The 26,064-nt window shown below is 47.7% G+C and overlaps 1 protein-coding gene across 1 annotated transcript in view; it reads right to left on the reverse strand.

Annotated features, from left to right (window-relative positions):
- Positions 1 to 65: 65 nt before the first annotated feature.
- cemip2 (cell migration inducing hyaluronidase 2) overlaps positions 66 to 26,064 on the reverse strand; it is a 56,645-nt gene continuing 30,646 nt past the window's right edge. The window contains 8 exon segments of the mRNA XM_080189576.1: positions 66 to 2,530; positions 7,186 to 7,295; positions 8,226 to 8,368; positions 11,461 to 11,562; positions 11,946 to 12,165; positions 14,395 to 14,577; positions 17,697 to 17,905; positions 23,305 to 23,520. Coding sequence (XP_080045702.1) covers positions 2,340 to 2,530; positions 7,186 to 7,295; positions 8,226 to 8,368; positions 11,461 to 11,562; positions 11,946 to 12,165; positions 14,395 to 14,577; positions 17,697 to 17,905; positions 23,305 to 23,520 — 1,374 coding nt within the window. The 3' untranslated portion in view covers positions 66 to 2,339.

Here is a 26,064-nt window from a genome sequence, read left to right on the forward strand (position 1 = left end):
CCTGGTTCAAGCTCTGTGACCCATCTCTCACAAGATTGTTGAATTAGTCAATCACTAAATATTTTAAAAGGGAGGGGATTCTTTTAAGAGACCATAAGACATTGGAGCAGAATTAGGCCACTCGGCCTATCGAGTCTGCTCTGCCATTCAATCATGGCTGATATTTTTCTCATCACCATTCTCCTGCCCTTTCCCCATAACCCCTGATCCCCTTATTAATCAAGAACCTATCTATCTCTCTCTTAAAGACACCCAGTGACCTGGCCTCCATTGCCTTCTGCAGCAAAGAGTTCCACAGATTCCCCACCCTCTGGCTGAAGAAATTCCTCCTCATCTCTGTTTTCGAGGATTGTCCCTTTAGTCTCCGGCCGTGCCCTCTGGTTCTAGTTTTTCCTACGAGTGGAAACATCCACTTCATGTCCACTCTATCCAGGCCTCGCAGTATCCTGTAAGTTTCGATAAGATCTCACCTCATCCTTCTAAACTCCAATGAGTACAGACCAGCAGTCCTCAACTGTTCCTCATACAACAAGTTCTTCATTCAGATGAGATGGTTGTTTGTGGGAATCATTCTTGTGAACCTCCTCTGGATCCTTTCCAAGGCCAGCACATCTGTCCTTAGATATTGTAGACTAACAACTTGGGATTTCTGTACTTTCGCAATAGATCATTGCTCTTTCTGCCCTTACCCGTACCTTTGTATCTTCACTATGGCCAGCTTTCTTGAGGAGGAATATCTGCGATCGAATAATGTTGGCCCCATCAAGGCTCTTCATGTTGGAGGTTAGGACAGGCGGTCACGAGGTGATTGTCTATCACTCTTGAGGAACTTCCTCAGCCGCCGTTCTACCCTACTCCAACTCCCCGAGACTGGGAGTGCAGTGTCCCTGGGCAGGAACTGCCCATGCAAATGCCTCAATTTCCATTAACCAACCATTGCCACCGCTGGTACAACTGTTTCAAGCCTGTGCACATCTCCCTTAAACTTTCCCCCTCTCACCTTGAACCTTTTGCATTTGACACTTCCATCCTGGGAGAAAAAGCCTCTGACTATCCACCCTGTCTATGCCTCTCATCGTTTAATATTTCAGTAGATGAGGAGGGAAACCGGCATTTGTTAAAAAAAAAAGTATTTCACTTTAACATCCTGCAGTGTGTTGGGGGGGGTGGTGGAAAGACAGGTTGAATAGATCTTTTATTATTGTTGCTGAATAATGTTAAATGAAATGTGATCCTGGTTTTGACCTTTCCTTTGTTGAGCTCTGTGAAATTTGATATATTTTCCCAGCATCAGGTTTGAACAAGTCTGATCGCTTGGAAAAGAAAGACTTGCAATCTGTGCTGCACTATTCAGAATGCCCAAAACTCCTGATGGACCCAGCCAAACTAAAGATGACAGGCAGCCATTTTCCACACAGCAAGCCCACAAACAACCATCTCATCTGTTTTCAGTTGTTCACTAAGGCATAGATTTTTTTACAGCGGGTTGGTGGGTGCCTGGAACTCGCTGCCAGGGGAGGCAGTGGAAGGAGGTACGATAGTGACTTTTAAGGGACATCTTGACAAATACACACATAGGATGGGAATAGAGGGATATGGTCCCCAGGAAGGATAGGGGGTTTTAGTTCAGTCGGGTAGCATGGTCGTTGCAGGCTTGGAGAACTGATGGGCCTGTTCCTGTGCTGTAATTTTCTTTGTTCTTTAAATATCAACTAGGACACTGGGGAGAACTCGCCCTTTGGCCAAATATTGCTGTGGGATCTTCCAATCTCCCTCTAAGGGGACAGACAAGCCCTCGATTTTAACACAGCACCTGTGACAGTGCAGCACTCCCCCAGTCGGTCACTGATTAGAAGAAAGTTCACTGTCCTGGGGAACATGGTGAATGGTCTGCGACGACCATCTGTGTTTTTGCCAAGTCTGACACTATCTATTTCAGAAGAGGATTCTGATTTGGGAGAAAAGCAGCACTCTGTTCCAATTAGGCATTTTAAATTGCTTCAGGGAGCACACTGCTCACTCTGGACAACACACAGTGGCTCTACGATTGCCTTTCTGCCTCTTCAGCAGAAGGTCTACGCTCTGACTGACCCCTGTTCTACTGAGTCACAGGCTTGGTTTGAAGATACAGCCCTTTTAAAAGAAAACACAGCATTAAATTTGCTAATGTCCCAAACCATGTTAGGATGGAACCCAGTGAGGTCTGCAAATCCCAGTATACTAATACCTATGACAATAATGAATCAAACTAGAGAGATAAGGGAAGAGGGGGGGGAAATAAATGACACTGAAACCATCATTAATAAAATAAGTTAGGTCATGTTTATTCAAATTGATATTCACTGTAAAGCTTTCTGTAAAAGTTCCAGTTCCTTCCTTTGAGGTTTGGTAACATTAGTGCAGCCATAGTCCTGTAGTTGAAGGGGGATGTACTTTTCCAAGAGGGATAGGCTGTGCCCAGTGGGACTGCTATACAACCTGGTCCACGAAGGGTTAAATTCTCCTTTATATCCAAAGAAAGCAATACTGTCTGCAAAAGAATAAAGAGTAGATTGTCAGGCGGCTGGGTGGAGTTGCAAACGCGAATCCTTCTCTCTCATGCTGAGAAAATCCTGTGAAAGTTAAAAGCAAGGAAAAGTGGAGGATTTTGACTGGGGCATTTTTTAACCAACTAACCTTGAGAAAATAAACCCGATACTTTTGGGGTTTTTTTTTGTGTTTGCCACAAGTGATTTTTTTAAAAGAAAACCTGAAGGTGCGTAACTGAAGCACTTGCAGGAAATCGATTCATTTCTCAAGCATGAGTTTGTGGCTCTTAAACCCTGCGCAGGCGAGCATGATGGCTTTGACACCAAAGACTCGAAATTAGCACCATAAACAATTATATGTACAACTAAAAACAAAGGCAACCTGTCAATACATTAATCAATTTTGATGTGCAGATTGCCGGTGTTAGACTGGGGTGGGCACAGTAAGATGTCTCACAACACCAGGTTACAGTGCAAAAGGGTTATTTGGTAGAACGAGCTTTCGGAGCAGTACTGTGAAAGCTCGTGACACCAAATAAACCTTTTGGACTTTAACCTGGTGTTGTGAGACTTTTTAAACTGTGTTCACCAATTTTGTAACTGGAATACTATGTTACAGCACAGAGGCATTATTCCTACTTGAAACTTGTGTAAAATTAAAAACGCTATGATTATATTAACCAATACATGTCCTGACTTCCACTTTGAGTGTCCAATATGTACTTATACATTGCACAGAATTAATGGCACTTTCCCTTTTTGAAGACCTAATGGATACATTATGACCCCAAGGCATTCTTTTGTTGACAATAGGGGAGTTGTGTGTCATTTTCTTCCCAACCCCTGACATTCTGGCCAATATTTATCCCTTGATTGATGCCATTAAACAGATTTGACATGGGATCTTGCTTTGCACTGCCAGGGGGAGGGGAGAAGTCCGTCTGCGATTTTTTTTTTCCCCCACAGAGTCATGATCTGGGACACCTGGCCTGAAAAGGCAACGAAAGCTGATGCAAAGGTAACTGTCAAAAGCAAATTCAATGAATAGTTGAATGAATGCGGGGTTGAGACGGCAGGAGAGGGTGAATGGGGAGGAGGTTTGCCAGGTTCGGGGGAAAGAGCAGAGTGAAACCTTAGTAAAAATTGATGATGAGTAAATTATCCAAGGGCCATGGCGTGTGGCGGCCACTTGTCTAGGTTCCATTTACCTCAACAAATGTGTCCCCGTTGAAGTTTCCTTTGATTAATTACAATCAGTTATGTTTTAATCTGCTTTAAGAAGAATTGTGATTTACATCTGTATTAAATCTTGAAGCTGTAGACACTTCAATAATACTCCCGTCATACTGCTACTTTTAGAGAGTTGGCAGAGGTACAATGGGCCAAATGGCCCGTGTTGCACAATGTTCCCACATTTCCAGTTACAAGATGGGAATTAGTATGAGTCACAGTCCTGATAAAGTAACAAGCCAGTAAACTGTGCTCCAGACAAACCATGAGCAACGTTGTGAGATAGCTGGTAAATTGATTCTCATGCTACTCCAAATCATAGGGTGTTAAGAGCAGACACTGCAGATGGTATGCGAGGCAGTGATTGCACCGAATGGATTTAAAATTGCATCACGCATCGAGAGTGTCGAACCTCAAATGGTTTGTGTCTGCCGTTTGAATGAGATTACAGCCCTGAAATTGCTCCAGTATATCTCGGTCATGTATCTTACAGAACATTGGAGAGGTTTTATTGCTAAGTGCAGCTGCCCTGGATACATCACTGGCTTCTATTACTTATTCTCAGGTACTGACACTGTCAACCTGGAGGTATTATTCCCACTTAAAATTTGTGTGCAGTTAAAACACTCTGCTTTTATTAATCAGAACATATTCCGTTTCCCATCTTGATTGTCAAGTACTCACTTGTAGCTTTATGGAATTATTCGCACTCTGGCTTCTGTCAGACCACAATTCATACCTTAAAAGCCTCAAATGCAATTTAACATTCAATATATGGCTCTTAATAGACATTTTATTCAAATTACTAATTGAGCATAGCAATATCAAGGAAGCTGTAGCAGAAGCATCTTACATTTAAATTAATAATATTGGGTTCCTATGACAAACTGCTCAAGTACCAGCCAACATACCCAGGCAGTTTTCTTCAGGGCAGCACAGTGGTTAGCATAGCTGCCTCAGTGCCAGGGACCTACGTTCAAGTCCTAGCCTGCATCACTCTGTGCGGAGTCTGCACATTCTCCCTGTATCTGCATGGGTTTCCTCCAGGTGCTCCAGTTTCCTCCCACAGTCCAAAAGACGTGGCGGTTAGGTGCATTGGTCATGCTAAATTCTCCCTCGGTGTACCCGAACAGGCACCAGAGTGTGGCAACTAGGGGAGTTTCACCATAACTTAATTGCAGTGTTAATGTAAGTCTACTTGTGACACTAATAAATAAAGAACGTAGAACATTACAGCACAGTACAGGCCATTCGGCCCTCAATGTTGTGCCAAGCTATGTCCGAACCCAAGATTAAACTATCCCACTCCGTATAATTCTGGTGTGCTCCACGTGCCTATCCAATAACTGCTTGAAAGTTCCTAAAGTGTCCGACTCCACTAGCACAGCAGGCAGTCTATTCCACACCCCAACCACTGTCTGAGTGAAGAATCTACCTCAGACATCCCTCCAATGTCTCCCACTACGAACCTTATTAGTTACGCATAACTAATAAACTTATAAGTATTGCTTGCTTTCTCGTGGTAATGGGCAGGGAAAGGGGAAGATATCGAGGCTGGACACGAAGTCAGCTCAATGGATACCCTACCTGGCTGGGGAGAATCAGTGATCAGGCAGGTTGGTCTCCCAGGCTAGGGTTGAGTCAATCATCGTGGATCCGATGAGGTTTAACTGAGGTGTCATCGCCTGATGCAATTGTTCAAAGCTAACCTCAGCCAAAAGGCTAAGATCAAGCCCAAAATGGGGTGCAATGCCTCACCTTGTCAGTTTGGATCTTGTTGGTCTCTCTTGTGGGGACCTTGAATTGGATTCAATTGGAATTTGGCCCTTTTGGATGGAATAAAAATTTGGGGAAAAAAAGGACAATGTACTAGTCTCTGAGAAAGAAGGTTGCTGGTTCATGTCCCACTCCAGAGACCGGAGCACAAAATCCAGACTGAGCCTCGCAGTGCTCTGCGAGTGCAACAGTGTCAGCAATGCCCTCATTCAGGTGGGGAGGTGATGGCCTAGTGGAATTATCACTACACTATTAATCCAGAAATTCAGCTAATGTTTTGGCGACTTGGGTTCGAATCCCACCACAGCAGAGGGTGGAATTTGAATTCAATATATAAAAAATTCTAGAATTAAGAATTTAATAATGACCATGAAACCATTGCCAATTGTCAAAAAACCCATCTGGTTCACTAATGTCCTTTAGGGAAGGAAATCTACCGTCTTTACCTGGTCTGATCTACATATGATTCCAGAGCCACAGCAATGTGGTTGACTCTCAGCTGCTCTTGGGCAACCGGAGATGGGCAATAAATGCTGACCCAGCCAGCGATGCCCATATCCCACTGAACGAATGAAAAAATACTGAGGTCCTATCTGCTCTGTCGACTGGATGTAAAAGAAACACTTGGCTATTTGGAAAAGGAGCAGGGAGCAATTTGCCCTGGTGACTGGGAAATAAACACTCTGGTCGGTGTCACAGTGCTGTTTGTCTGCTGTGCACAAAGTGGGCACCATCTTTACAACAGTAAAGTGGGTTGGAATGTCCTGAGTTTGCAAAAGGTGCTATATAAATGCAAATCTGTTTAGCATTAGGAAGAGGAAGAACTTTTTCATGTAGCTTTTGAATAACATGCCAAAGCTGCCTCCATCATTCAAGATGTGGGGATGCCAGCGTTGGACTGGGGTAAACACACTAAGAAGTCTGACAACACCAGGTTTAAGTCCAACCAATTTATTTGATATCAAATAAATTGGCTGGACTTAAACCTGGTGTTGTCAGACTTCTTACCATGTCCATCATTCAAGCCACTGTTGAAGCCAAAGCCTGGACCAAGAGGATTCAGAGAACCCGCCATTCTGGTTTCAAGTGAGCTCCAAGCAGACTCCATCCCAAAATCAGAAAACCCATCTCTCAATCCATTCTTTGTCACATTGCCAAGGCATCATTCAAAATGCAGAATTAAAATAAATGTACAATTGATAAAACTCCAACAGTGGGTCAGCGTCACTAAGAAGTGACCAGTGGAACTTATCAAGCTTCCTTTGACAGCACCCCTCAATCCAAAGACTTCTACCATCTCGAAGGAAAAGAGCAGCAGATACCTGGGAACACCACCACCACCTGGAGGTTCCCCTCTGAGCCACTCACCATCCTGGCTTGAAAAGATATCGGCCGTTCCTTCACTGTCGCTGGGTCAAAATCCTGGAACTCCCTCCCTAACGGCACAGAGGGTGTACCTACACCACATGGACTGCAGCGGTTCAAGAAGGCAGCTCACCACCACCTTCTCAAGGGACAGTTAGGAATGAGTAATAAATGCTGGCCTAGCCAGCAATGCCCACATCTCATGAACAAAGAGATCAGAAATGGTATCTCCGTAGTCTATGCAGTGGGAAATTGCCCAGTCGCTGATCGGACCAAAGACACGTACCTTTTTTACGAAGTTGTGCAGCTTTTGCTGTGCCCAGTGGGACCATCTGTTCCGAAATGGCTTCAATGTCCCCGCTAATTGTGTCTTTTGAACCTAATAAAATAATTGATCTGGAAAAGAAAACACTCACAATTACTGATGCACAACCAATGGAAATAGAGGAGCAGAATGAGACCATTTGACCCCTCCAACCTATCCTGCCTACAGCGGATCTAAATCTCAGCTCCCATCTACCCTCCTTGGTTCCCCTTTATCTAACAGAAAAAACTCTCAGTTTCGGTGTTGCAACTTTGGGACTAGCTGGGGTGAACGCATGGAGTAATGAGGGTAGGGCCTGCGTGGGATTGTGGTCGATGCAGACTCGATGGGCCAAATAGACTCCTTCACCACTCACTGTTGGATTCTATAAACCTTCATTGGACCCTCAACAACCTTTTAGCAGAGAGAGTGAATCCCTTTCTAAGACCCTTATTGTGAGAAAGCTCTTTATGACCCAACCACTCAGCCAATCGGTGAGATTAAACCAGGCATTACATTTTCCTGATGGGAACCTGTTCACCTATTTATGTATTTTTAGTGTCACAAGTAGACTTACATTAACACTGCAATGAAGTTACTGTGAAAATACCCTAGTTGCCACACTCTGGCAGCTGTTCGGGTACACCGAGGGAGAATTTAGCTTGGCCAAAGGGGCAACACAGTGGTTAGCACTGCTGCCTCACAGCGCCAGGGACCCAGGTTGAATTCCGGCCTTAGGTCACTGTCTGTGTGGAGTCTGCATGTTCTCCCCGTGTCTGCGTGGGTTTCCTCCCAGTGCTCTGGTTTCCTCCACAGTCCAAAGATGTGCAGATTAGGTTGATTGGTCGTGCTGAATTGACCCTAGTGTCAGGGGGATTAGCAGGGTAAATACGTGGGGTTCACTGGCTCCACAATCCAGCTTTTTCAGCGATCCCAAGAACGCATTAGGAATAAAAAAACCTGTCCAATTCTGCATCCTAAGTTAATTCTAAAGTCAGCAAGTCTCTTTCTCTTTGCCATACCTTTGGGAGATTCCAGTGCTCAGGTATTTAACCATATCTTCGTCAGCTTTGGCAAATGAGATATTTTTGGCAACGGTTCCACTGCAAGCATCAACCGTAACTATGAAGAATCCCCTCTGAAATGGGAACCTGGTTCCATTCACCTAAAAAGAAGCATTTTGTCATTATACTGAAGGCAGATAATGAGAGAGTGAGGTGAAGAAATATCATTAGTCTTTCTCCTTAAGCTGAGTGTAATCCTGGTTTTCCTCTGAATGAGCAGTAAGAAGTCTCCCAACATCAGGTTAAAGTCCAACATGTTTATTTGGCAGCATGAGCTTTCGGAACTCTGCTCCTTCATCACCTGATGAACTTTAACCTTCTTACTGTGCCCAGCCCAGTCCAACACCGGTGTCTCCACATCTTCGAATGTGCAACGCTCTAAGTGGAGCAGACCCATTGCATTCCAACCAACACCACTCTTGACATAGACACACAACAGTGTCCCAACTTCAGATCACTCATTTTCTCTCTCACTAAATGCTTTGTGATTTAAAATCTCCTCTTGGCCGTCTCTGCTCTAAAGAGAGCAACTCAATGACTCATTCCGTACACAATTTCAATTGGCTTTGATTGTCAAACTTAAAAACAACTAGCTTCATGAATCCCACTTGTGTCTGTCCCGATTTTCCATCTTCCTTTATTATGAGGGCGGCACAGTTGTTAGCACTGCTGCCTCACAGCACCAGGGACCTGGATTCGATTCCGGCTTTGGGTCACTGTCTATGTGGAGTCTGCACATTCTCCCCATGCCTGCGTGGGTTTCCTTCGCGTGCTCCAGCTTCTTCCCACAATCCAAAGATGTGCAGTTAGGTTGATTGGCCACGCTAAATTGCTCCATAGTGTCTCAAGATGTGTAGGTTAGGGGGATTAGTAGGGTAAATATGTGGGGTTCACAGAATCATAGAATTCTACAGCGCAGAAGGAGCACCAACTACAATCCCACTCAGGCCGTATCCCCATAACGCTATGCATTTACCCTAGTTAGTCCCCCGACACCAAGGGGCAATTTAGCATGGCCAATCCCCCTAACACTCACATCTTTGGACTGTGGGACGAAACCAGAGCACCCGGAGGAAACCCACACAGACACGGGGAGAATGTGCAGACTCTGCATAGACAATGACCTGAGGCCAGTATCGAACCCGGGTCCCTGGCGTTGTGAGGCAGCAGTGCTAGCCACTGTGCCACCGTGTCACACACGGTTATGGATATGGGGCCTCGGTAGGATACTTCATCGGATAGAGTTAGTGCAGACTTAATGGGCCGAATGGCCTGCTTTTGTACTGTAAGGATTCTGTTATTCTGTGGCAGGACCACAATATAAAAAATACTACGCTCGCAAGCAGTTTAAAAAGTGCAACGTTAGCTTTTACCTTCTAACCGTTGACTCGTTGACTCTTTGCCCCACCCCACCCCACCGGCAAAATGAGGACCCCTCCTGGAAGTACAAGAGTATCAGAGAACCCCTACAGTGGTAGAGGAGGCCATTCAGCCCATCAAGTCTGCACTGACTACAATTCCACCCAGACCCTATTCCCATAACCCCTCATATTTATCCTGCAAATCCCCTGACACTAGGGGCAATTTAGCATGGCCAATCCACCTAGCCCGCACACCTTTGGACTGTGGGAGGAAACCGGAGCACCCAGAGGAAACCCACGCAGACACAGGGAGAGTGTGCAAACTCCACACAGACAGTGACCCAAGCCTGGAATCGAACCCGGGTCCCTCGTGCTGTGAGACAGCAATGCTAAACCACTGTGCCACCGTGTCACTCATTATATATTGTTTGTTAGACTGATTGACCCCTTATTCACATTTCTTACATCAGCAGGATACAAAGTCACACAGACACACACGGGGTTTGATTAAGACTCCCGTCAACCAATTCCAGTGCCACAGAGAACATCTCCCTAGACACCTGATAACACAAGCGCACACCAATTGAAATCAAATATTGTTGGGATTGAGGCACCACACAAACAGGAGAATAAAACAGCTCATTAACACTTATCAGTCTGGGTGTACACAAACACTTATCAGTCTGGGTGTACACAAACAGTACCCACAGGAAGCTGCCTGAAACAGGGAGACCAAACAGAACAAGTCAAACTCTTTGTTGGCTCATCAGAAAATAAATTTTAGAAAAAACATTTTTCACCTGCTCAGGATCAGAAGAACATAATGAAAATGAGGAGCGAAGATAGTTTAACCGTGTTATGGATCTTTAGACGGATACACCAATGTCAGTATGTAGGTCGCTTTTAATGATAGTTCGGGAATAGGCTTTGTAACCGTTATAATCTTAATGTAACAAAACATCCCAAGGTACTCACAGAAACGTTACAAAACAAGATTGGGGAGGTGATGGCCCCAGTGGTATTATCACTAGATTATTAATCCAGAAACTCAGCTAATGTTCCAGGGAACCTGGGTTTGAATCCCGCTACAGCAAATGGTGGAATTTGAATTCAATAAAAAAAAAATCTGGAATTAAGCAACTCTTGATGACCGTGAAACCATTGATTATCAGGAAAAACACATCTGGTTCCTTTAAGGAAGGAAATCTGCCGTCCTTACCCCGGTCTGGCCTACACGTGACTCCAGAGCCACAGTGATGGGGTTCACTCTCAACCGTCCTCGGACAACTGGGGATGGGCAATAAATGCTGGCCCAGCCAGCGATGCCCATGTCCCACGGATGAAAAAAAAAACAAAATATGATACTGGGCTGCATTAGGAGATATTAGGTCAGGTGATAAGGAGTTTGGTTAAAGTGTGACAGGAAGGCAGAGTGATGGAGGGAGGAGATTCCAGAACTCGGGGCCCAGACAACTGAAGGCAGAGTGATGACTAGAGACTCACAAGAGGCCAGAATTAGAGGAGTGCAGAGATTGGAGGGTTGTAGGGCTGGAGGAGATCACAGACACTGGAGGGTGCTGGATGGATTTGAAAACAAGGATGAGAGCATTGAATTCCAGACATTCCTTGACTGGGAATTAATGTCAGCAAGAAACTATAATGTGTAGAACATTATCAGGAGAGGAAAGGTTCTAAGGATTTGCCCAGATTCTCATTCTTTCCCCATGCATCATCACCTCGCGTTTTCTTTGAATGGAGTTCTCTCCCATAACCTTCTTTCTGAATGTTCCCGCTTCCATGGAAACGATAGCAACGATTCTGGGATTACTTACAGAAATGTAGGAGTCTCTGTGTCCCTGCTGAATGGCGGCGTTGCTGAGGGATTGGATTTGCACGAGGAGGTAGATTTGCTGCGGATCGCTTGTAAAAACTAGCTGCGGGATATTAACAACATTAAAATTAGTTCCCATCCGAAACAGCCATCCAATGGCTCATCCAGTTTTCATGCAACGACGCCTCTCATCAAATAGCTTGAATTTAAGAATTTGGTTCGGGTGTGGAACAGGGAGAGGCCATTCAGCCCGTCAAACCTATTCTGCAACTCATTTAGATCATGCCTAATCTGTATGTGTCTAAACTCCATCTACCCACCTTTGGTACACTTTCCTTGCCCATCAGAAATCTTTCCATCTCACCTTTGAAATTTTTGAGTGATTCCCACGGATTTTTGAGTGATTCGCCGCCATTTCAACCTCGAGTCCCCTCTCCACCCATGACCCTTGTCTACGTTCTAAACAAGTTGGATATATGAGCTTACCTGAGAAGCCCCGCAGTTCTCACATTTAACCGAGCTCTTTGGTGGCATCGCTACCGTGGCTTTCGGAGGCACGGAGTACTTTGGGTAGGCGGCGGGCATGCAGTTACTCACGGCCTGTGACTGCATGGTGGCCGTGATCTTCACTCGCTCGCAGCCCTGTGTGGAGCAGTAGCTGTGCCCCTCCCGGTTGTAGCGGGCCCGCAGGATTAGGAACAGCAGCCTGGAGACAGGAGAGGGGGAGAGATCAGACTTCAGCCCTTTTCTTCAATGCAGCAGAGGCGACAGTGCGCAGGGTGGCATCAACCCCCCAACACGTGCAAAAACTGCCCTTTGGACCTTTAGCAAATTGATTCCAAGGGCAGTTTCTACCACACACAAACAGACCACTCCGTCCAATTGCTCCGTGCTGGTGTTTATACTCCAGACAAGTTTCTAGTGCGCTACTTCATCCAACCCCATCATCGTACCCTTCTATTTCTTTCTCCCTCATGTCTTTTTTTATTCATCCATGGGACACGGGTGTCGCTGGTTGGCCAGCATTTATTGCCCATCCCTAGTTGCCCACAGGGCAGTTGAGAGTCAACCACATTGCTGAGGCTCTGGAGTCACATGTAGGCCAGATCGGGTAAGGAAGGCAGATTTCCTTCCCTGAAGGGAACCAAATGGGTTTTTCCGACAATGGTTTCGTGGTCATCAGTACAACCTTAATCCCTGATATTTTTCATTGAATTCAAATTCCACCATCTGCTGTGGGCAGGATTCGAATCCAGGTCCCCAGAACATTAGCTGAGCTTCCGGATTGATAGTGTAGTGGATAATACCACTAGGCCATCGCCACCCAGGCATGTGCTTATCATCTTCCCCTGAAAGGTATCTTCACTGTTCATCTCAGTCACTCCCTCTGGGAGTGAGGTCCAATTGGATTCATTAGTCATAGAGTCATACAGTGCAGAAAAAGCCCGTTAGCCCATCAAGTCCACACTGACAATAGCTACCGCTGAAATCACGCTAATCCCATTTATTTTAACTATATTAGTTCAAACTATGTTAGTTTTGAATTCCCACTCAAATGAGAATCTTACCTTTGTTTCTAACCTATCAAGCATCTACCTTAAGAGGCAGATCACCCTCATCGCTGTAGGGAGGAGATCCAACCAGCTTGGATTAAGCTTCGAGTTCTTAGCCCTCCATTCTGAACAGTCACAGCCCAGGAAGGAGGCTATTCTCCCATTGTGTCTGTGCCGACCCTTTGAGAGAGAGCACCGCAGCGAGTCCCGCACCCCTGCCCTTTCCTCACAGCCCCACAATTTCCTCTCCTCGAGAAAATTATCCAATTCCCCTTCCCAGAACTGCGATCGAGTCTCCTTGCGACATATCCATCGGCCCCTGTATCTTTTTTTTTACACAATAATGAAGCGCGGTGGCGCAGTGATTAGCACCGCTGCCTCACAGTACCAGGGACCTGGGTTCAAATCCAGCCTCGGGTCACTGTCTGTGTGGAGTCTGCACTTTCTTCCCATGTCTGCACCGGTTTCTTTTGGTTTGCTCCCACTGTCTGAAAGACCTGCTGGTTAGATTGATAGGCCACGCTCAATTGCTCCTTAGTATCAGGGAGATTAACAGGGAAAATCCCTTAGTCGCCACATTCTGGCGCCTGTTTGGGTACATTGAGGGAAAATTTAGCATGGTCAATGCACCTAACCAGCACATAGAGGAGATCATAGAATCCCTACTATGCAGAAGGAGGCCATTTGGCCCATTGAGCCTGCACCAACAACAATCCCACCCAGGTTCTATCCCCATACACCACATATTTACCCTAGCTTGTCCCCCTGACACTAAGGGGCAATTTATCATAGCCAATCAACCTAACACAGAGCGGCACGGTGGCACAGAGGTTAGCAGTGCTGCCTCAAAGTGCCAGGTTCGATTCCCGGCTTGGGTCACTATTTGTGAGAGTTTGCACATTCTCCCCATATCTGCGTGGGTTTCCTCCAGGTACTCTGGCTTCCTCCTACGGTCCAAAGATGTGCGAGTTAGGTTGATTGGCTATGCTAAATTGCCCCTTAAGTGCCAGGGGTAAATGGGGTTAAGGGGATAGAACCTGGGTGGATTTGTGGTCAAGGCAGATTCGATGGGCCAAAGGGTCTCCTCCTTCTATGATTTACACTAACCTGCTCCCAACAAGCCAGGGATCGAACCTGGGTCCCTGGCACTGTGAGGCAGCAGTGCTAACCACTGTGCCGTCTAGATCAGTGTCAAGACTTTTCTTTAACTCTCCTGTGAAATGGTTTAGGACTTCCTATCACATTAAAGTCGCTACATAAACAGAAGTTATGGTTTTGCTAAAAAGTAAAAAGGAAGGTCAAATGGATTGCTCAGTCGTCACAATTGTTAAAGATCCAGCAGAGTACCTGGTCAGTCTGGAGAGGAGAGAGAGTGAACATACCCGGTACTGTTGTCAAAATAAAATAGTCTCTGTTTGGGTTGAGTCTGTGCCTCTTTCAGAGAAGGCACCGCTGTGTAATCCTCCACACTGTGCGCAGTTGAGTTTTGTCTTTGGTAGATGTCAGCAATGACTTGGAAAGTAGTGGCTCGTGGGTAACAGAGTCCAACCTGGATCCAATCATCTCTACAGAAAAGAAAAAAAGATTAAATTAAAAACCAATCAACGAATCTGGTTGGGACACATCTAGAAGGACAGTTCGATGGGGATGGCGAGGGGGATCCTGTCGCCATGGTAACTCATCGACAGCTTGCCCTAAAGGGCCACACAGCAGCACAGTGCTTGGGCCCAGCAAGGTGGCACAGCGGGTTAGCACTGCTGCCTCACAGCGCCAGAGACCCAGGTTCAATTCTGGACTCGGGTGTGCAGTTTGCACGTTCTCTCTGTGTCTGTGTGGGTTTCCTCCGGGTGCTCTGGTTTCCTCCCACACTCCAGAGATGTGCGGTTTAGGTGGATTGGCCGTGCTAAACTGTCCATTAGTGTCAGGGGGATTAGCAGGGTAAATATGTGGGGTTACAGGGATAGGAGCTGGGTGGGATTGTTGTCGGTGCAGACTTGATGGGCCTCCTTCTGCGCTGTGGGGAATCTATTTGATTCTTGTTCGGTGCCGAATACACAATTTCACTCAAAAAGTGGGAAATGAAAGAATGTGTGACTTGATGGAGCTTGGTTCTGCTGTCAATCACACAGTACGTGATGTGGGAAAGCGTGATAGAGGTGCATTCTGTGCCCAAATTAGGGAAGGGTCACATTTTTGCCAGAGCGTGGCATCTCTCAGTGAGCCTCGTCAGTGTGGGGCGCTCCCCCCACTCCTTATCTCCAACATGTTCCTGTCGCACAGCTCGCTGGGAGTTTGAAGGGATAACAGAACAACAGGAAAGCTCAGTGAACGAGGGAGAGCATTGATAGGTCGATGTTCTGAATCAATGAGATTTAAGGGATTGAGAATGAACCTGTGGGAGGACTGAGGGTGAAATGGAACGAACGGAAGTCAAGTCAGGTTCCGAAAGAGAAAGAGAGAGAGACAACTGAGAGAGCGGGTTAGGATGGAGGTAAAAAAGAGAATGTAAAGCATTAAAATAATTAATGAATGTTTAGGAATCTCGAAAACAAATTTACCACCTCCAGGAACATTGGACAGTTTAAAATTTTCACTTTCTTGAGTGCTGTAATTATTATCATATTCTACTCCTTCACTGGCCAAGCCAGCATTTGCTGCCCCTCCCTAATTGCCCTTGAACTAAGTGCTGCAAAACCGTTTACGAGAGCATTAAGAATTAGCCACCTGGGTGGATCTGGAGTCGCCTTACGTCAGGTTCCTTCAATGGCATCTTCTGAATCTGTGACCTCTCCCACCTAGAAGGCCAAGAGGCAGCAGATACACGGGGGAACACCACCACTTGCAAATTCACCTCCAAGCCGCTAACTACCCTGACTTGGAAAGATATCAGCCGTTCCCTCACTGTCGCTGGGTCAAAATCCTGGAGCTCCTAACAGCACTGTGGGTGTACTTACACCGCGTGGACTGGAGCAGTTCAAGAAGGCAGTTCACCGCCACCTTCTCAAGGACAATAAATGCTGGCCTCGCCAGCGATGCCCACATCCAGTGAACAAATAAAATAAATCATGTAGGCCAGACCAGGTAAGGACAGCAGATTTCCTTCTCTTAAAGGGAGACCAAATGGAATTTTAGCTTCAACTTCTGGATTCCTGCCCTGCGCCCAGAGGGCATTTATGCCCAGGTCCAGAGCTGGTCACTATTGGCAGAGGCTTGAGGCCACTCCACATCAAGCATGGCTGACCAGGAGATGGTCCACCTGCCATAGGTATATTGGAGGGATCTGCAGTCCATGATGAACACTCCTTCCCAACAAGTCCTGGGTGGGACTCAAACCCGGAGGCAGCTGGTGTGGAGGCTGGACTGGTACCCACTGTGCCACAACATCTGCTTTTCCACCATGCCACGAGCAGCCATGGTGCAACTCAAACCTGTGCTCCAAGAGTTTCAGACAGACTCTGGATCACTAGTCCAGCGTCATCATCATTACAGCACCATCGCCCACAGTGTTACTGCAATTATTGCAGTCTTCAGAGTAGAATCATAGAATCTCACAGTGCAGGAGGCCATTCAGCCCATCAAGTCTGCACCGACCACAATCAGTTTTACCCTGTCCCTGTAACCCCACGCATTTACCCTAGCTTGTCCTAGCAGCGACAGATCAGCCATGATCTTATTGAATGGCGGGGCAGGCTCGAAGGGCTGGATGGCCTACTCCTGCTCCTATTTCTTATGTTCTTATGTTCAAATCCCACAATGGCAGTTCCTGGAATCTAAAATCAATTAAATAAGGCTTGAATTTTTTAAAAAAAACTATTTCTAGTAAAGGTAACTATGAAGCAATGGAATTTGTTGTAAAAACCCATCTGACTCATTAATGAAGTGGTGGAGGCTACCTCGCTAAATATTTTTAAGACGCGGGTTGATGGGTTTTTGATAAGAGAGGGGATTAAGGGTAATGGGGAGAGGGCGGGAATGTGGAACTGAGCCACGACAGATCAGCCATGATCTTATTGAATAGCGGGGCAGGCTCGAAGGGCTAGATGGCCTACTCCTGCTCCTATTTCTTATGTTCTTATGTTCTTATGTCCCCCGACGCTAAAGGAAATTTAGCATGGCCAATCAACATAACCCACACATCGTCTGGACTGTGGGAGGAAACCGGGAGCACCCAGAAGAAACCCACACACACACATGGGGAGAACATGCAAACTCCATGCAGTCAGTGACCCAAGCCGGGAATCGAACCCGGGTCCCCGACGCTGTGAGGCAGCAGTGCTAACCACTGTGCCACCCCTCACGCACTTAATTACCAATCCTAATTTCTGTGGCAGTTAATGCGCAAATTCAGCAAGTTCTGAAAAAAGGATGGGGAGGTTTAATTGGGGAAAATGAACCAGTAAGTTCTGCAACTTCGTAGCTCACGCTGTGACCCTACATTGCCGGAAAGCACTGGGCGATTTGCTCATCAATAATCTCATGTGTTATTATCACAGCCACGTTTCCACACACGGTTTGACCCAGCGTTAACACCAGTCGTGTTAATCAGCAAGCATTTACCGAAAATAAGAACATTTCAGAAAAAAAACTTCTCTAAAGTTGTAACAACTTCTAGAAATATCCGTGCCCTGCTACAGCGATGGGCAAGTGGCAGCTTTCTCAGGAGACGGGTGAAACCACAGCTTACTTGTTGAAGTTGATGAGATACAGGAAGGTTTCCTCTGGTGCTCTGCCATTCCAGTGAATTGTGTAGCCTTTCTGGAGCATCACCACAGGCTGGTATTGCTGGAAACTTGCTCGCTGATTGATGCCACGCAGAGTCATCGGGTGGCTGGAATATTCATCTCTTACAATGGTCATGGTCAGATTTTGAGGTCGGCGTGTTTGGATATAAACCTGGAATTATAGTTATAACGGCAACATTTAACCCAGTTACCAGCACCAATCCCGTTGTTCTTTCCCTTCTAAACCCTCGTTTGTGCACACACAGTTATGGAGAGGTTTAATGGCAATGATACCCTCGATATAAATGCAAGCCTTTCCCTCTTTGTGATGTTGTGAATGTTGCTCTGTAAATACTAAAACACACGGACTTCATTCCTCCTTAAGGTTATGTTTGGTCATTCCCAACAAACCAGCTCCCAGCACAAAACTACGCCTGACCAGTACTAACCCCCCATCCCACAACAAACACAAACCATTCCACCCTTCCCTGACCATGATCAACGCAAACCCATTCCCCCCCCTCCCCATGACCAACGCAAACCCATTCCCCCCCCCGACCTTGACCAACGCAAACCCATTCCCCCCCCCGACCATGATCAACGCAAACCCATTCCCCCCCCTCCCCATGACCAACGCAAACCCATTCCCCCCCCCGACCATGATCAACGCAAACCCATTCCCCCCCCTCCCCGACCATGATCAACGCAAACCCATTCCCCCCCCTCCCCGACCATGATCAACGCAAACCCATTCCCCCCCTCCCCGACCATGATCAACGCAAACCCATTCCCCCCCCTCCCCGACCATGACCAACGCAAACCCATTCCCCCCCTCCCCGACCATGATCAACGCAAACCCATTCCCCCCCCTCCCCGACCATGACCAACGCAAACCCATTCCCCCCCTCCCCGACCATGATCAACGCAAACCCATTCCCCCCCCTCCCCGACCATGACCAACGCAAACCCATTCCCCCCCCTCCCCAACCATGATCAACGCAAACCCATTCCCCCCCCCGACCATGATCAACGCAAACCCATTCCCCCCCCTCCCCAACCATGATCAACGCAAACCCATTCCCCCCCCCGACCATGATCAACGCAAACCCATTCCCCCCCTCCCCGACCATGATCAACGCAAACCCATTCCCTCTCTCCCCGACCATGATCAACGCAAACCCATTCCCCCCCTCCCCATGATCAACGCAAACCCATTCCCCCCCCTCCCCGACCATGATCAACGCAAACCCATTCCCCTCCTCCCCGACCATGATCAACGCAAACCCATTCCCCCCCCCCCCATGATCAACGCAAACCCATTCCCCCCCCTCCCCGACCATGACCAACGCAAACCCATTCCCCCCTCCCCGATCATGATCAACGCAAACCCATTCCCCCCCCTCCCCATGACCAACGCAAACCCATTCCCCCCCCGACCATGACCAACGCAAACCGATTCCCCCCTCCCCGACCATGATCAACGCAAACCCATTCCCCCCCCTCCCCGACCATGATCAACGCAAACCCATTCCCTCTCTCCCCGACCATGACCAACGCAAACCCATTCCCCCCCTCCCCGACCATGATCAACGCAAACCCATTCCCCCCCCTCCCCGACCATGACCAACGCAAACCCATTCCCCCCCTCCCCGACCATGACCAACGCAAACCCATTCCCCCCCCCGACCATGATCAACGCAAACCCATTCCCCCCCTCCCCGACCATGATCAACGCAAACCCATTCCCCCCCCCGACCATGATCAACGCAAACCCATTCCCCCCCCTCCCCGACCATGATCAACGCAAACCCATTCCCCCCCCTCCCCGACCATGACCAACGCAAACCCATTCCCCCCCTCCCCGACCATGACCAACGCAAACCCATTCCCCCCTCCCCGACCATGACCAACGCAAACCCATTCCCCCCCCCCGACCATGATCAACGCAAACCCATTCCCCACCCTCCCCGACCATGATCAACGCAAACCCATTCCCCCCCCTCCCCATGACCAACGCAAACCCATTCCCCCCCCCGACCATGATCAACGCAAACCCATTCCCTCTCTCCCCGACCATGATCAACGCAAACCCATTCCCCCCCCTCCCCGACCATGATCAACGCAAACCCATTCCCTCTCTCCCCGACCATGACCAACGCAAACCCATTCCCCCCCCCATGATCAACGCAAACCCATTCCCTCTCTCCCCGACCATGATCAACGCAAACCCATTCCCCCCCCTCCCCGACCATGATCAACGCAAACCCATTCCCCCCCCTCCCCATGATCAACGCAAACCCATTCCCCCCCCTCCCCGACCATGACCAACGCAAACCCATTCCCCCCCCTCCCCGACCATGATCAACGCAAACCCATTCCCCCCCCTCCCCGACCATGACCAACGCAAACCCATTCCCCCCCCCCGACCATGACCAACGCAAACCCATTCCCCCCCTCCCCGACCATGATCAACGCAAACCCATTCCCCCCCCCCGACCATGACCAACGCAAACCCATTCCCCCCCCCCGACCATGACCAACGCAAACCCATTTCCCCCCCCTCCCCAAACATGACCAACGCAAACCCACTCCCCCGACCACGACTGACGCAAACCCCCCCCTCCCCCGCTCTGCTTGCTTTCTCAGTAACTAAACATTGAGTGGTCTATCTCTACAGTTGGAGCAAGGTGGAGGAAGCGACACTCTGTGGCTATCTTTGCTGCCTCTTCCCAAATACCGACACAACAATGACAGATGCTCCCCTTTCCCCATCCAGCAGAAATCATTGCATTTTTCACAAGGACCTAAAAACTGGAGCAGGAGTAGGCCATTCAGCCCCTCAAACCTGGTCTGCTATTCAATAAGAATGTGGCCTGAACTTTGCTTTCCTGCCTGTTCCCCATTAACCCTCGATCCCTACCCCCCTCCCCACCCTCATCAATCAGAAACCTGTCTATCTCAGTGAGGAGTGTATTCAGTGATCAAGACTCTCTGAGGAAGAGAATTCCAAACTCTAATGATGCTCTGGGACAAAATTCCTCCCCATCTCGGTTTTAAATGTGAGACCCTATATTTTGAAAGTGTGCTCCGAGCTGTAGAAACCACCACGTCAACTAAACTGGAGCAAGTGTACTGACAAAAGGGTATCTGGCACAAACCTGTTTCAGGGCTACATTAGTGCTCTGCCCAAGACAGCAAGGAACTACAAAAGGTTGTGAATGTAGCCCAATCTATCACGCAAACCAGCCTCCCCATCCACTGACTCTGTCTACACTTCCCGCTGCCTCGGCAAAGCAGCCAGCATAACTAAGGGCCCCACGCACCCCGGACATTCTCTCTTCCACCTTCTTCCATGAGGAAAAAAAATACAAAAATCTGAGGTCACGTACCAACCGACTCAAGAACAGCTTCTTCCCTGCTGCCATCAGATCTTAGAATGGAACTCCCTGACATGAAGTTTCTCTACACCCTAGCTATGACTGTAAGACTACATTCTGCACTCTCTCCTTCCTTTCTCTATGAACGGTATGCTTTTGTCTGTATAGCACACAAGAAACAATACTTTTCACTGTACACTAACACACGTGACAATAATAAAATAAATAAAGTTTTATTGCTTAGAGCCCATTGACTGGTGAACTCAGTAGACTGCTTCTCTTTAACCGGGGAAATGAACCGCTGCTTAATGCGAGTGTAATCTCAACAAACTGAATTGAATGAGTTCCAAAGAGATTTGTAAATCAAAACTAATCCCAACTGCAATGACTTTTAGAGCAAAAGGCAAACACTCAATTGAATTATGTTAATAAATCAGCCAAAGTGAACTGGGAGATTTTTGGAATCCAATTGATATGTGTGGTGCTCACTTCATCAATCTTCAGCACTAAACTCTTTCTAAAATACAACCAGAAAGGAAGACTTGTTTTATTAATTCACCATGAGGCAGTTACCTAACTAGACCAGCATTCATCATCCATCCCTAATTGCCCCCCAGAGGGACCATCATTTATTGAAATGATGGTTACACCTTGAGGCAGAGGCTTTTCACTCACAGAATCATAGAATTCCTACAGTGCAGAAAGAGGCCATTTGGCCCATCGAGTCTGCACCGACCACAATCCCATCCAGGCCCTACCCCCGTATCCCTACACATTTACCCGCTAATCCCTTTTACCTATGCATCTCAGGACACTAAGAGGCAATTTTAGCATGGCCAGTCAACCTAACCCACACATCTTTGGATTGTGGGAGGAAACCGGAGCACCCGGAGGAAACCCACGCAGACATGAGGAGAATGTGCAAACTCCACACAGACAGTGACCCAAGCCAGGAATCGAACCCAGGACCCTGGAGCTGTGAAGCAGCGGTGCTAACCACTGTGCTACCGTGCTGTCCAGTAGTTACCCTACCTGATCCCCCTGATGCTAAGGGGCAATTTTTTATCATGGCCAATCCACCTAACCCGCACATCTTTGAACTGTGGGAAGAAACCGGAGCACTCGGAGGAAACCCACACAGACACGGGGAGAATGCGCAAACTCCACACAGACAGTGATCTGAGGCCAGAACTGAACCCAGGTCCCTGGCAGCAGTGCTAACTACTGTGCCGCCCAATAAACTCCACACGTCAATCTTCAAAATTGAGTCACTCTGTGGAAAGGTCGGGTACCGTTCTGTGGGATCGACCTCTGCACTGAGAAATTAACAGTCGATTCAAAGGAATGTTGCCCCAGCGGAAGTGTCCACGTCTGACTCAAGATGCACAATCTGGGTATGGTTATCTGCAAAGACAATTCCAGTATACAGCCTTCACTCAGGAGGGATCGTTCACACCTAAGCAAGGTGGTTCTGGGTTCAAATCCCCACTCACGAGGCACTAGCACATAATCCAGGCTGCCGACCCAACGCAGTGCTGCGGGAGTGCTGCACTGTCGGAGGTGCCGTCACTCAAATGAGACACTGAACTGGGGCCCTGCCTGTTCTCACGGGTGGATGTAAAAGATCCCGCAGCCAGTATTTCAAGGAGGGACAGCAGAGTACTCATCAATCTCCTGGTCAATATCTTTCCCTCAACCAAAATCACAACTTAAAAATCAGATTATTTATTCATTTAAAACGGAGACGAGGAGGAATTTCTTCAGCCAGAGGGTGGTGAATCTGTGGAACTCTTTGCCACAGAGGGCTGTGGAGGCAAAGTCACTGAATATCTTTAAGACAGAGGTAGATAGGGTCTTGATTAATAAGGGGATCAGGGGTTACAGGGAAAAGGCAGGAGGATGGGAATGAGAATCATATCAGCAATGAATGAATGGCGGAACAGACTCGATGGGCCGAATGGCCTAATTCTACCGCTCTATCTCATGGTCTTATTAGTGGGAGCTTGCTGCATGCAAATTGGTTGATGTCTTTCCCACATTACCACTCTTCGAAAAGACATTTCATTGGCTGTGAAATACCTTGGGACTTCCTGAAAGACTTTTTGGAATTTACACGTTGAAATGATTCCCCCCAAAACCAACCCCCGCACCCCCCCCCCCCACCACCACCATCAGCCCCAAATATGGTTCTTACCTGAGCATATTTTCCACTGCAAACAGAGCCAAACCAGGACGTGACATTCTCACACTGGGGATGCTTGACCAGGAAATTATCCATGCGGCCTACATACGTGTCCCTGTAACCTGTCACAGAGCCATCAACGTCATGGAACATGGCATTCTTATCACCGTCCAGGTCATAGCCCTCAAACCATGGGCCTGGCTTGCCAAAGAAAACCTTCAAGGATACCTGAGGGGGAGGGGGGGGAAAAACAGTAAATGCAGTCATGTGTGTGCTAGAAAGAGCATTATTGACGCCAAGTGCAGTGTGTTGCAGTCTAGGCATTTTGTTACCTGCCACTCTCTGCTTCTCTCTCTGCTGGGGAGCTGTGAATAAAGTGAGTTGAATAGTTGGGGGTGTCTTCACCTCAGAGCAATACACAACAGGAAGCAAAACACCACATCCAAGCAGCTCAGCGAGACACACCCTCGTCACAGAACCTTAAAGCTTTGGTTTCAAGCCCCACCTTGAAAGACTTCAGCGCTCACTGCAGTCAGACACTGGAGTGCTGCATTGTCAGAGATACTGTCCTTCTTTTAAGATATGAGACAGTGGGGGAGGTGATGACCTAGTGGTATTATTGCTAGACTATTAAATGATCCAGAAACTCAGCTAAAGCTCCGTGGACCTGGGTTTGAATCTTGCACACGGCTGATGGGGGAGTTATTAAATTTTAAAAATCTAGAATTGAGAATCTACTGATAACCATTGTCGATTGTCAGAAAAGCTCAGTTGGTTCACTAACGACCTTTAGGGAGGGAAATCTGCCATCCTTACCCTGCCTGGTCCACAGCAATGTGGCTGACTCTCAATTGCCCTCGGACAACTAGGGACGGACAATAAATGCTGGCCCAGCCCGCAACGCCCACGGCCATGAATGAATAAAAATAAGAACCAGCGTGGGGAGATTTATTTTTTTAATGAGAATGCACTATGGTGGTGGAAACAGATTCAACGGTGACTTTCCAAAGGGTTTTGGATAAGTAGCTGAAGGGGAAGATATTGCAGGGCTGTGCGGAGAGAGGAGGGGGAAGTGGGATGAGTGGAATAGCCTTTCACAGGGCTGATGGGATGTCATAGAGGTTTACAGCATGGAAACAGGCCCTTCGGCCCAACTTGTCCATACCGCCTTTTTTTTAAACCTCTAAGCTATTCCCAGTTGCCTGCGTTTGGCCCATATCCCTCTATACCCATCGTACCCATGTAACTATCTAAATGCTTTTTAAAAGACAAAATTGTACCCGCCTCTACTCCCACTACTGACAACTTGTTCCAGACACTCACCACTCTCTGTGTGAAAAAATTGCCCCTCTGGATCCTTCTATATCTCTCCCCCCTCACCTAGAACATAACATAAGAACATAAGAAATAGGAGCAGGAGTAGGCCAACTAGCCCTTCGAGCCTGCCCCGCCATTCAATAAGATCATGGCTGATCTGTCGTGGCTCAGTTCCACATTCCCGCCTTCTCCCCATAACCCTTAATCCCCTCTCTTATCAAAAACCCATCAACCCGCGTCTTAAAAATATTTAGCGAGGTAGCCTCCACCACTTCAACGGGCAGAGAATTCCAGAGATTCACCACCCTTTGAGTGAAGAAGTTCCTCCTCAACTCCGTTCTAAACCGCCCCCCCTTTATCTTGAGGCTGTGCCCCCTAGTCCTACTATCCTTTCTGAGCGGGAAGAGTCTCTCCAACTCTATCCTATCCATCCCATTCATCATCTTATACGTCTCAATGAGATCTCCCCTCACTCTTCTAAACTCTAACGAGTACAAGCCTAATTTATTCAGCCTCTCCTCATAGCTCAACCCCCTCAACTCCGGTATCAGCCTAGTAAACCTCCTCTGCACTCCCTCCAAGGCCAAAATATCCTTGCGCAGGTGCGGCGCCCAAAACTGCACACAGTACTCCAGCTGCGGCCTCACCAATGCCCTATACAGCCGCAGCAAGACCTCCCTACTTTTATATTCAATCCCCCTCACTATGAAGGCCAGCATCCCATTCGCTTTCCTGACCACCTGCAAGCTGGGTTTTGTGCCCTCTAGTTTTAGACTCTCCTACCTTTGGGAAAAGATATTGACTATCTATGTGTTCTGTGCTGTGTCAGTGCAATGATCTTGAGACTATTTCCACAACCGAGCTTGTGCAGTTAGTTACTATCCAAGGCCAACTACCACTTCACAGAGCGGAAACTGCCAGCTCTGGTCTATTCTGGTCTGTGTTAGGTGATCCCATGTTGACTAGCAGCGCGGGGGTGAGCCGTACGTGTGGTTAACCTTGGTTTCCGTTGCTCAGAGCTAATGTGTGAAACCAGCCCTGAGCCAATTTCCACTCCTGATCTCTACTTTCACAGAGAGACTCCAGCGCACGTTCCAAGCTGACACTCCCAGTGCCGTGCTGAGGGAGTGCTGTACTGCCAGAGGCGCTGCCTGTCGGAAGAGGAGTTAAACTGAGGAGTGAGGCGGGGTGCGAGCGAGGGAGGTGGGGTGCATGTGTGTGCGTGCGATGACGGGCTACACACTCGGCTAACATGCCAACGCCCACTGCCTGGAGCAGGTAGTTTAGTTATAGGAGGGAGATCGGAATCTATGAAACCTTCACTCCAGCACTCAGTCAACATTTTCCCAGAGAGTCAGGGACAAAACAGGGAACCAAACTGAAAAATCAACACAATAAATATTGCAGGTAAATATCGCAGATCCAGCAATCTGAATCCGTGCAGCAAACATCCCA

Source organism: Carcharhinus amblyrhynchos, chromosome 5, assembly GCF_965287045.1.
Source record: "Carcharhinus amblyrhynchos chromosome 5, sCarAmb.v2.hapA, whole genome shotgun sequence".
In the NCBI taxonomy this organism is placed as follows: Eukaryota; Metazoa; Chordata; class Chondrichthyes; order Carcharhiniformes; family Carcharhinidae; genus Carcharhinus; species Carcharhinus amblyrhynchos.